Here is a 13807-nt window from a genome sequence, read left to right on the forward strand (position 1 = left end):
CATTTATTAAAAAAAAATGTTTTGTAAATTACTATAACACACCTAGAACTTTTACTTACTAATTTGAATGTTTTAGAGAAAAGTTTATACCTACGTTTATGATTCATATCATTCATTGTAGTGCTTTCACACTTATAGATTACGCAGACAGGGTATAGTCTAAGCTTATAACCGAGTTGCACAGTTTAAACCCACGCTGTGCCAGCGGGTGCCCTGCAAGACATCGGATCCTTCTTTTAGAGAAAAGTGTATAATATTTTTACAATTTAATTTTTATTTTTATTTTTGCACCACAACAGGTCAGGAGGCCCAATTACAGCGGTGAAATACGTCACAGAACACTCAGGCTTGAGAAAAATCCCATTTAAATTTTTGTGTTCTCACCGGGAATCGAACCCGGAACCTTCCGTGCGTGAGTCAAGCGTCCACTACACCACGGAGGCCGCCAATAATGTTGATCATTCAAAAAAAAAAATTGACATTGAATGCTTTTTACATACACGTAGATAAAAAACTTTGTATAATAATAGAAGTGAAATAAGTTACTCAAATAAATAAAATTAATATTTAAAGCACCAATACAAGATTTAACCAGCAAACTGACTTGTAGGATTACACATTATTAGCGCTAAATCGAAAAATATTTTTTATCAATGTTTTCTAAGATCGATTTCTCCAAATGTCGATGTAGGCGATGGCGCTGTGGCATCCCTAGTCGGGCGTAGAGGTGTAGCTGGCAGTCGGTCGCTGGCGTAGCAGCCGCGCCGCGCTACTCCGCACGCACGGGCGTCCCTCGCCGCGCTCAGTTCTCGCTGCCCGGACCCGCCAAGTGGTATAATTGATCACTCCAAGTGCAAGGCTCCGTGCGGGAAGGGGTGGCTGTCTCTGCTCAGGGCCGCCTGGGGGCCGGGCCCCCCGCGAGCCCCGGAGGGCCTGCTGCCATGTAGGGCGGTCTGTAGGATGCTGGATAAGCCTAAAGTGGTACGTCCCCTTTAAATCTGTCGCGGATGCTGTCAAAGATCCATCTCAAAGTTGCATTTTATTTTTAATCACGCTTTAGTGTATAATAAAGCGATATTTATTGAAAAAAAAAAACATTTTTCCAGCTTACAATACTATAACACAAAACATAAATATGATAGTAAAATAGTACATATTTGTAGGTACTGTAGAACCAATACATTGACATTGGGAAAATTGTTACAACAATAACAAATTCTAAGCTAGAACTTTTTAGTAAACTTCACTGGATAAATAATAATGATATCCTCGTACCTGTTCTCAAGTATTCAGTGGAACAAAAACTTAAATTTTCTTCTCAGTGATGAGATGAAAAATCAGCCATATTACTCCATCCTTACTTTGTCTCATAAACTATCAAATAGTGTGATAAACGTCGACGCTTAGATGTTTTTAGACAATAAGATTTAAACAAATAAAATATGATTTGAACTCGTGTTTTGATAAACAATTCAATTCATTTAACAGCAAATTCTTTCGCGATTCAACTTATTATTAAACACATCGTTTTTTGATGAATTAAAAACAAAGAGAGAGAGGAAGGTAAAGAGAAAAAAAATATTTTCCTTTGATACCTCGATGTTATTTTTGTATTTTTAATGATACGTTTAAATTTTTGGAATAAAAATAATAAAAAGATGCACGAAACGCAATTTAGAAGATTAAAAAAAAATTAATTTGGTACTTATCCACGAATTTAAATGTATTTTACATCGACAAAGTACGACTGAATATACTTAAAAAAAAAAAATTCATTGAAAGGGGTGAGAAAATTATAATATTTTATGTAGCAAAAGCTCTCTCATATGGAGAGTAACGAAGTGCCTGCTGACATCAACAAAAAGTGGGTCAAGGGTTTCCGACGACTGCATAGATAGTGGATGTGGATGGATGCCTTAGTTTCACTTTTATAATTAATTATTCATATATTCTTGAACTAAAGGCCTAACTAAGACACGTAAGTCAGATAATTGTTTTTAATCTATGCAAAAATTCACTTACAAAACAAAACAATTAATTATATACAGATGAAAACGTTCTATGTCTCGGTTCATAATGCAAGTAAACATAATTATCAATATGAATTTGCGCTGGCAACTAAAATATAACAAACTTTATGAATACAAGCATTTTAAAAAAAAAATATGTGAGACAGTTTGCTTCACCATTTTAACGAATTACAAAGTTAACAATATGTTAGTTACGTTATGTAAAAAAAACAGATTACTATTTAAATAAAAAAGTGTGTTTTCATTAGATATTAAAAAATATATGTAGTTTTATGCCAAGTTATTTTATTAATACTGATATGTTATATAATTTTAACAAATTACAACAGGGATGGAGAATACCTTAAATAAGGGAATATGGAAGTCAAGGCATTTACAGGGCTTATGACCTGTCTTTGGCTGGTTTAAGTGGCCACTTTAAACACTGTGTAACATTCACCATTTTGCCTATGTTTGAACATCCATATTTCTTCAATTCTTCCATTTGTTGATTTTACTGAAGTTAAGGAGCTGAAACCTTTATTGTTGTGAAGAGATTCATCAGACTGAATTATTTCACATACTAGGCAACGCCTGAAAACGATTTTTCAATTTTTGTAATTTGTTAATCTTAATGACCCCCGAGGAGGTGAAATCCAGTCTTTTGTCTACGAACATTGGGATAAATTCAAATATTGTTATGTAATTTTATTCTTAAATAACTTTAAAAAAAGGTAATTGTTAAAAGCTCCTGGAATTTTCAGCTTATTATCAATATTATTATTTATGACTGTAAAGTTAACCTACTTATTTATTTCGTCTGTTGAGAGGGTATGCGGCAGGTCAAAATTTAGACTAATGGGTATTTGATTATTTATTGTATTAACATATCGTACGTCCGAAGATGGCAGATAAAACTGGGAGCTTTTTTGGGTTTTTGGATAGTCCTCCCCCATAAGAAATAATTGATAAAAAAATCAAAACACTAGAGACACGCCAATGGTATATCTATAGGGTGTACAATTTTTTTTCTACAGTGCCATAATCCAAGGAGAAAATACAGGACTACCTTTGTATGAAGAAAAGTAAGACAGCATTTGTCTTAATGTTAATGGTTAAAATAATCCTTACGTAGTTTGGTGTTATTATTATTTATTTATTCATTCAGAATACAAACCGATATCTGGTTAAATGATTATAAATACAAAATATAAAAATATTATTAATATATTGTATTAACCTGTCACGCTCAGAACGATAAATACACATTTCTGAATCCTAATTTACTCCATTGTTCATTTCAATAGGATCTAAAACGATGTTGAATTTATTACCAAAATACAATATGTAATAAGGGTCATTAAAATTGACTATTTATACAGAAATATTATTTAACTTCAGCGCAAAATTTTAATTCATATTTTTTTTGGACTTGAAATCAATTAATCATCGTCAAACTCCGCACCAATGCTGCATAGGGCACGGTTTCACCGTCCCTAGACTGGCACCTAAAGCGTAGACTGATCACACGAACAGGAAAAACTGCATGTACTATTCCAATGCAGTTCCTCATGCACCATTAGATACGGATACGTTTTCGTTACTCAGCTTTTGTGAGCAAAACATATAAATACTGGGTAAGATTCTATCGAATAATTTCAGTTACTAGAAAAACATGAACAATTTCAAACAAATATAATATGTAGGTAATCTTTAATTTGAAATTGTCCATTATATACGCAGTAACCTTTATCCTGGAAAAAAGAATTTAGGAACTAAAATAATTGTAGAGTTGGGTAGGTTAAAATCATTAGAATAAAGTCATGGACAGAGTTTATTGCGTTCAAGGATCGATCCTTTTGTTTTTTTGTTTTTTAAGGTTTCAGTTCACAAAACGGGGCTTAAAAAGCTATTTATTTCTTAAACCATGGCACATTCAAGCGTCTTTTTGTTAAAAACGTTTTATTTTTATATTTGTGCATCCGACGTGGAACTCAAAACATAATTGAGGGCATTGGAAGCAAAGATAGCAACCTCCAAAAAAATATTTTTTTTTGTTATGATGTCATTCTGTAGTTTATACACTTTATTTTTACAAAAATCATGAGCTGAGTTGCAAATGTAGTTCAAAACCTTACTTCTGATGGTTTGAAAATACTGTTGAGCAAACATAGCTATATCCATCAGCCATTTTGTTCGACCAATGACGGGCTTGAGATAAAAATCGTCAAAATGGCCGTGCCATACAAATATTAAAAAAGTTTTTTTAATTCGTGTTTCTATTAAAGCTTATTTATTAGTATCTTAAAGTTAAAATTCAGTGAAAATAACATTTCGAACATAAAGACTCTCTTTGGTATTAGTAAAGAAGTTTTTGTTATTTTTCTCGAAAACATCAAAACGTGAGTTTGCTATCTTCGCTTCCAATGCCCTCAATTGTGCCTATGTACATCATGTTTTTTTCATCAGAATTTATGGTGCTCATTAAAAATACATCTCAAATAGAAATATTAATTTCTGTACGTTGACGGATTTCTCATTATTTATCATCATAATTCCCCCTTTTCGCATCCAGTAGTGCATAGGGAACTGCATTGAAATAGTACATGCAGTGTGTCTCGATCGTGTGATTAGTTTATGCTTCAGGTGCCAGTCTAGGGACAGTGAAATAGTGCCCTATGCGCATGGGTGCGGAAAGGGGTTTGACAATGATTGATTGATTTCAAGTCCAAAAAAAAATATGCTTTCAAATTTTGCGCTGAAGTTCAATAAGTTCAATAGTTAATTTTAATGACCTTTATTACATATTGTATTTTCGTAATTAATTCAACATGATTAATTTACCATCGTTTTGGATTCTATTGAAGTGAAAAATGGAGTATATTAGGATTCAGAAATGTGTATTTATCGTTCTGATCGTGACAGGTAATTACAATTATAATATTTTTTATACTTTCTATTTATAATCATTTAACATGTACACCTGTTTGTACTATTAATAAATAGATAGTTTTTTTTATTTATTTATTTATTTATTTTAAAGAAACAAACCGTCGACAATGATATGATAACATAAAAAAAATACGGTTTAAAGACAAACCAGCGAAGTTTCTAAATAAGAATCATACATATTATTAAATTATGTCTCAACAAATATGTTATCGTTAAATAATAATAATAACACCAAAATACGTAAAGTTTATTTTGACGTCATAATTAAACATTAACATTAAGAGGAAATGCGGTCTTACTTTTCTTCATACAAACGTAGTCTTGTATTTTCTCCTTGGGTTATAGCACTATGGAAAATATTTTTTTACACCCTATAGATAAAACATTGGCGTGTCTCTAGTGTTTTGGTTTTTGATCAATTTTTTTATGGGGGCTAGGACTACCCTAAAACCCTAAATTTATCTGTTATCTTCGGATGTACAGTTTGTAAATAAAATAAATAATTTTGGAAACTGTAAAAGATTCGGAGACTAAAAATTTCATTATAATACTATTTCTAAAAAAAAAAGCCGTACCGATTCTACGAAACTTTGATTTTATCGATTTTAGTTAGACTCAATCAGTCCGAAACGCAGTTGTTTTTTTCGCTCAACAACGGAGATGCATCGGCGAGAGAATGACAGAAAAACTATGTCCAAAAACCTATTCATAAAATTTCTCTGCCATTGCATTTTCTCTTTTAAATACTGCGAAACTCACGAGTTAGCAGCGAACGCCAAACCTTGTAATTAAAAGAAATACGTTAAAATTAATCGCCTATCCCTTTCATTCTAGATGTTCATTAAAAATATATCCGAAATTAAGAATTATTTACTCACGTACCTTACAAAACTTAAGAAAGGCGAGTTTATTTTTGATATACTGATACCCTTTGATACGTCTCTGTTTTTTCTGCTTGTTGGTGGTCGGCATTACACATTATACCTAGTTGGTTGACAACTGGCTGCTGGCTGGTTTCTTTGTTTTGGAGTGAATTTACGTCGTCCTTCTTATTAGAGATTGCCACATGATAGTATTGAAGGCAGAATTCGAATATATTTAACTTTTTTTAAAAAAAAATATTTAATAAACATTTACGTATTGTAACATTTTCTGGTTTTTTTAACAGTTTGAGAGCAGTTTTTAAAAATGAACGTCCAATGATTTTTTGAGATTTTTTTTTTATATCCAAAAAAAGACTTAAGAAACTTCTTTAGTATAATAATAAAATAAAGTATTTTTGATATTCGGAGAAGTTAATTAAGGTCTGAAAGGGTCAAACTAGTTTAAAAATATGTAATTGCTTGACTTCTCCGTCTTATTTGTTTTACCCGTTATTATTTATTTGTCAAATACGTTATTTTTTCTAAATGAAATATGATGAAAGTTGAGTATTTTTTTGTTTTAATTACCGTTAAAAACAATATAAAAAGGTAGACGATATTAGCAGCTATTCCAAAATACAGGGACCGCGATTCTCGTTGGGGTAGTCGATAAATTGTGGTAGGCATTTATATGTAGGTAGGGTAGTAAAGAAATATCGAAGGGGTGGGTATCCGCACTCAAACCGCCCTCCTCTGATGCGTCACAGCTTCCCCTCTCAGGATCAACAGGACGAGACGGCTGGGAGAGGAGGGAGGGATAGGAGAAGGGATGTGTCAAGGAGAGAGAGGACGATATTAGAGCGAGTGGGGAACTTCGAAACAATCAATGCATTAATATTTATATGTACCGGCACGATAAAATAATATAGGGCGGATTGATTTTCTTCGTATTACAATTATTTTATTTATTCAATGGTAAGTAAATGCACTAATTAGTAAACTATGAGGCCGACTAATCTCCACTCGATTTCATTTTGCGAAATTTTTGCCTGTGAGTAATAATAAAACTAATAAAGAAAATAGTAATGTATCTACCCATCCTGATTTTATCGTGCCGTGTGGATTGGGACGATGAATGTGAAATAGACATATTCATTTTTTTTTTTTTAATAAAAAGGAATAACCCGCTAAGCCTCTGTTTTGAGGGTTGTCAGCAGGTGAGAAAGAGGGGATATGGAAGAAGGTAAGGAAAAATACACCACAACACCCACACCAATTAAGAAAAAAAAATTCTTTAATTTTTTTTTGCAACTGGCGGGAATCGAACCCGCAACGCCAGTTTTACAGTTGGCCGTCTATCTAACCAACTGCGCCACGGCGCCTGTCAATTTGATCCGATCTATTGATCCGAAACATATTTTTAGCGACATTCAATTTATAGCACAGCAAAACCTACGTGTGTTAAATTTGATTTATTTATTAATTAACTACTCGTATTTCAAAATGATCTTTGACATTTTCATTATCACAGTAATCGTTCCGTGTCTGGGCTCGGAAGAAGAATACAAATCTGTGTGTGAAATCGAACTAAAATCCAAAACGAGTGTTTCGACTCTGGTTACTCTGAGGTAAAAATCCTGAAAATGGAAATAAATAGACCACCTCGTGGTGCAGTGATTGGTGCGTTCACCCACTGTGCTTGAGATCCCGGGTCGGATTCCTGGCAAAGGCCATATTAAATATTGTTTTATAAGGTGGTCTTATATATTATACGGTTTGTTTACGAGTAAATCACTGATTTTATCTAATACAAGTGTTAAAATAAATTCGTTTGTAAGTCATTGGCAATGGCCCGCCTCGCCAGCCTCACCCATATTTTGACCAAAAATATCACCGTTTCCTCTATATATTTAATTATTTTATTCATACAAATACATATATACATATTTATAACTTACTTAAATTCTTACTAAAGTAATTACAAATACATTTGTTACTACTCAATCTAGGTCATTAGTTGACATTAGCGAATACATTACTAAGCAATTTAAATAAACTGTTATATTGAGTTAAAAATTATATTAATTGTAATTGCTGTTTAATTTTATTTTAAATCAAATGACATTTTAACGAGTTTGCGTGCACGTACTTATTACTAAGCTATTTTTAAATTAAAAGATTAACAAGAAACACAAGTTTGTACCATAGAAAATTGGATACGTTGGGTAACGTTTTCGCAATGCGATATTTTTGTATCATTATGACAGTTTCGGTGCACAAAAAATGTTTTAAAACTATCATACAAATAAAACATGGTAATAATAAAACGACTTTTGTGAGAACACACAAAAAATTAATTGCTCAAATATCTTCATTATATGTGAACTTGCGTAATTTCACATCGGTATTAATATTACTTTTATAAAAAGAGCTGCACATTAAGGTATAATATGTTTTTTCAGTGTCAAGTTAAATTATTTTATCATTGAACTAAAATAGTTCTCAGCACTCATCTCGTACCGGTTTTTGCATTAAATCTGCGACATAACTATAAATAAAATATTCAAATAACAGATAGAAGAAAAGTATGAATTTTAAAAGATGAACTGAATGCTGAATATCACACAGTGTGTAAGGTTAACAATTAAACCAGCCAATGACGGATCATAATAATATGTCCAGTAAATACCGGACTTACGAATTCGTTGGTAAAAAGGTTTTATATCTCCGTCGAAAATACTCATATAATTTGTCTATTTCATTTTGTTGTTTCGAAATTAGTCTAATCCTCAATTACATTTGCCTCGTCACAGTAAATTAAGAAGACCATTGGTAAGTAATAGCATAAAACTCCCGGGTTTGAGTAAAATCACTTTTCATTGCAACAGAGAGGGAAAACATATTTGAGAGGGATTGTGGAAATATTGGCATTTACAGGGCTTACGACTTTATGGTTTATTAGTTGGTTTAAGTGGCAAGGTCAGTTACAAAAAAAAAACATGGTTCCCTTGACCGTATGAATTTTAGATAAAATAATAATACTCATTATTTTTTAAGAAGTCGTAATAAAATAGTAAACGCTTACATACAACAAAAAAGTCAGTAATTTTTTTTTGTAGACTCCGAAATATTACTTCTGTCGAGTTAGGAGATTTTTGTATATAACGATTCATATTATAGCATACGTATTACACAAACTGATATTAAAATAACACGAAAATTTTTACGTAAAGAAACTAAATAACTGTTTCCGGTGAACTTTTGGTGACCGCTAGTGGTAAAGAGATTCAGGTTAAACGGTTATTAGATAAACAAAACTAATTTTTGCATAACGCCGTCCAGCTGCTGTTATTAAGAAATAATGTACTATTTTATTTAAGTAATCAGAAATCATTAAGCGTAATACTTGTAGTAAATTGTGGGACCATAGCACTGATTGAGTTAGAAATCTCACACTATTTTACGTGGATTTTGATTGTGCAAATGAAATTAATTTATTATTTAGCTACATTAATTAGAAGTCACGCCACAGGGCGGCGGTTGACATATCAAGCGACTAAAACTTAAAATTTATTTGTGTTTTAGAAGGAGACTTGGCAAAAATTTATTTTCAAATACTAGACTGTTGTCGAATGACGTCTTCAAAATGGCATAAGAACAATTGAAGATAATTAATTCTATCAGTAAAAATAAAATACAAGAATACGTTTTTGAGAAGTACTTCAAATAAATAATATGACTTTAATTGATTCAGAGAAAGTTTATTATGCATGCGAAAATAAAGTTTAAAATTATTTTTTCGATCAATTTGTTATCCATATGATAATTTCAAATATGTTTTTGTACATAATTGTTATAATATACCATTTCCTTCCTCCTGGCTGTATATCCCATTTGCTTGGGGTCAGCTCTCCTAGTTTTCAGTCTACCTAACCAGTAACCCATCTTGCTGACTGCCACCGTTGACTGTTGGTCCTCCGCTGCTATCCTCAACACAACGTCTTGCCCGACGCCGTTGTCTCCCAACAGCCCATCGCCCGAAGTATGTCCGGGTGGCCTGAGAGAAGATTTGTGTCTCTTCCGCCTGTTCTGCCGTACTGATGCACTTCATCTCCGCCATCACAGCCGTTGAGGCCTTCAATTCTTATAATACATCTACTATAAATAAATGGCCTTATGATATACTTATCACTTAATGAGTTTTTCCCAAAACTCTTTGGGTATGTTATGTAAAATTATATTCCATCCATTTCGCAAATAAATCAATCAATCTCACTAATTGTAGCAAGTACAATGTACTATGACTACTAGCGATTTCGTGACTTACGTGTCTTTTATCATTGATCGAATCGGCATTCATTTTGTAATGCAGATAAATTATTATAAAATAAAAACTTTGTTATTAGTGTTACACGATTATTCTATTAAAAAAAAGAGTATAGTTTCAGGAAAGCACTCCTTCCATCGACTATTTAAAATTCAGAATATTTTTCGCAGTTTAATGGAATCTTTTATAAAAACAAAATAGTAAATCAGTGGTGGAGCTTAATGCTGAATAAGTGGTTGATTTTTGCAATAGTGTAAAAATTAATGTAATTATTTATTTAAGTACCTACCCATATTATTTTAAAAGCTGTATTAGTCGAAGCAATATTGCACCTTTATACGTGTTTTTGAAATGGGTCGTAATTAGGGGCACTGCCTCTCCAGGTTTGACTTGGACTCTACGAGATTGAATGGTGCATATCTGGGCTATGGCTTAGCATCGTATATCTCCGGGTCAGATTGGGTAGTGAGAGCGAGAGCCATCCCTGGGCTAACACTTATTGGCATACTTAACTTGCTCTCTTAATTTGCCTTCATATTTCTTATTAGCGCACCTGTCGCCGGAGTTTCTCGATCTGAACTATAATGGCGTCAGTGTTATAATTTTGAGAATTCTGTATCAAGTATTATTAAAATTTGATCGGAAAAGTTCTGTGGCTTACGTATATACTGTAAAACCACTCGGGTAAACGAGAAACGGCTTTATGACGAGACCAATAAATTACGGCAAATATTTCCTCAGTTTGTACAATCCGATTTTTCAAAACTTTCGGTTGATTTACGATGGGTTCAGTTATTGAAAGTCACAAATTTCGAAGAGCTACCGAAAGTAATTTGAAAATGTTTCTCTATCCCCGTTAGTTAAGCTTTTGAGAAACGCGCTTTTTCTTTAATTGGATTTTTTTGTACGAAACTGCTTCGAAGTGACAGTCGTCATATAAAGGCAGAGTTAATTGTAAAGATTAATCATTATAATATGATTTGACAATATTTTTTAAAGTTTAAGCAAAAAAGTTGCATACAAAAGCTCATGTAAGAAATACGAATTCAACAATCAAACTGGTCACAGTAGCACTGATTAATTTGTATTGTAGATTGTAATCTTCTTGAATTTAATTGTAGAATGTAGTTCTTCTCTCCGATGGAGGTTGGAAATCATCATTGCGATTCTTACTTTATTGGCAGCTGCCCTGAACAAGGACTGAGCGCTGCAATGGAACCAGTCGCTCGAGTTCTTAAGCCAAGAGATGCGCCTTCTACCTGCACTGCGTCTTCCTTCAATCCTTCCCTGTGACTTGTAAAATTTTATATTTTTCGCCTCTCATCACATGCCCAAAGTACTCAAATTTTCTTTTCTTTGTGGTCTTTAGTACCTCTTTATCTTTTTCCATCCGTCGGAGAACATCATCGTTTCGGACTCTATCTGTAGATTGTAATACCAATTTAATTTAAGTTAGGCAAATAAATTATTCCGATAAAAATTTATGTTTTGTTCAATAAGGATAGTTAATTTTCTGATATCTCCGGGCCCGCCTTTATCAAAAGGTGGTAGATTGCGGGTAGTTTCGTGAAATCGGGTTCGGGACCAAAAGTTCCGAGGTTTGAACGCTATTATTTATTTTTATTTAAAAAAAATAAAGTTAGCGTTTATGATAAATACGGAAACTTCTCCAAACCGTAGATATTAAGAAGGTGGTAAGTGGTTTTAAATATACAACAAAATATTGACGAACATTAGCCGAAATGTTTAACCACAAATCAATGCATTACATACAAATAAAATATAATATTTTTTCACATTCGTAATAATAAGTTTAGTTTAGTTTTTAAAGTGAAACTAATTTTTCAATTTAGTTTGCCTAAAATGTAGTCAGAAATTAAACTACATAGAAGTTACGGTAAAAAAGATGTTAAATCAACAGTTACCTATTTCGCGCAATGCCTCAGAACATTTATCTATTACCTACACATAATTTGCTCTAATCGTGATAAAAGTTAGACTTATATAGCACGTTTTCTAAATAAAAATCTATAATTGTTTAATAAAAAGTATTTGCGGAAATTAGGACAAAAAATCCATTCATTCTTTACAAAGCTCGTGCGACAAATTTAATAACAGCATGATAGATAAGTAATATGTAGTTAAAGTATCAACCAAAGCATTATTAAATGAATGTCTGTAAATATAATGTAAGTAATATTATGCTAATATTTTAGCAAACATACTAAGAAACTAGGAATAAAAATGTGATTAATGGGAATAAATTCAACAACTTTGGTTTGATAAAAACGTTTTACCAGTATGGCCCTAATTCATCATGTTTCTTTTCTATCTAAGGTTTAACATACAACCAAAACGGATCTTGTCGTTACAAATTACAAAAGAGCAGTAGTTACTTTTGTATGGAAAAGAATTACGAAACATATTTTTAAAAATAATTTAATTTATATTAATTGCATAGATTTTTATACTGTACTATTAAGCGTGTTGTCCAGATGTTTATTGAAATTTATGTTTGTGTGATAATTTTTATTTGTAGTATATTTTAATAATATGCATGCTTCCACTTTCTATTATGTTGTATTCCAACTCAACACAGGGCTCTAAGCCTCATAGAGTTAGGGATACGTTATTATTTTTTTAGTAATATGCATCTTTAATGAATAAAAAAAATGTTTCACAGGAAGGTAAAGTGATCAGTCCTGCGCTTGAGGGGTCAGTCCAAAAACAGTGAATTATTGCTGTGTAAAACCACGGCGAAGGCGTAAACAACTACACAACGAAGTGGAATTATCTGCGCTTAATTTTCTTGTTTAGGATTTTCACCCGATAGCAGCCATCGAGTCACAAACACTCATCAAGGATTCTGGTTCTATTTTACACACAATTGTATATCTTATCTACTTGACACAGATAATTAAATTAAATTAAAATCTTGTAAATTAGGATCTTATTTATCTTTATTTGAACTTTAATCTTAAGCCAAATAGTTTAATTATATTTACTACCGATTCCAAGTAATAATTTTGTTTGACTGCATATAACTAAACATGATGGCCATATTAAGCCAATCACTACATCAAATATTTATATCATTTTCGAAATTGATGTTCTTAAAAAACAATTACATTCTTCACTACGGGATTTTACAAAACACATCAGATATAATTTTCTTCCTTCCGAATACCTTTTCCTACAATAATCCACGACTCTCACCCGCTTTGCGTGGTGATTTGTAAAGCGATTGACGTAATAGGTTTGTAAAATTTAGCAGTCAAAAGTAAACTGAATAAACCTAATGCCAACCAGTGAAATGCACGCCATAGTGAAATATTAACTCCAGTAATTCAATAAGAATACAATTACGAGCGGATAATAAATTATTCGGATGCCTTTATGTTGCGACATTTTGCGTGTCATCAGGTTCGAGGTAAAGGCAAAAGTCAAGGTTAAAAAGTAAGGATTTTGGTTATATTATTTAGGTAGGCAAGTACAGCAGTTAACCTTAGCATACAAATTTTCCCTAATAATGAACCATCAGTTTTAATACAAATTTGTAAGTCTATTATTCAATTTTCGTTTTTCGTCCGTACAAACATGTTATTTGGTTTGTTGGAAATTTGCTTATTATTTTTTTATTTTTTTATTAATAAATT

The 13807-nt window shown here is 32.2% G+C and overlaps 1 protein-coding gene across 1 annotated transcript in view; it reads left to right on the forward strand.

Annotated features, from left to right (window-relative positions):
• The first annotated feature begins 713 nt into the window (after positions 1–713).
• The window catches only part of Dyrk2 (Dual-specificity tyrosine phosphorylation-regulated kinase 2), a 105790-nt gene continuing 92696 nt past the window's right edge, over positions 714–13807 (forward strand). The window contains exon 1 of the mRNA XM_088242647.1: positions 714–981. Within this exon, the coding sequence (XP_088098773.1) occupies positions 961–981 (21 nt within the window). The 5' untranslated portion in view covers positions 714–960. The remainder of the gene's footprint in view (positions 982–13807) is intronic.

Source organism: Micrasema longulum, unplaced genomic scaffold (genome assembly GCF_059751315.1).
Source record: "Micrasema longulum isolate JH-2025_06_02 unplaced genomic scaffold, ASM5975131v1 h1tg000147l, whole genome shotgun sequence".
Lineage (NCBI taxonomy): Eukaryota > Metazoa > Arthropoda > Insecta > Trichoptera > Brachycentridae > Micrasema > Micrasema longulum.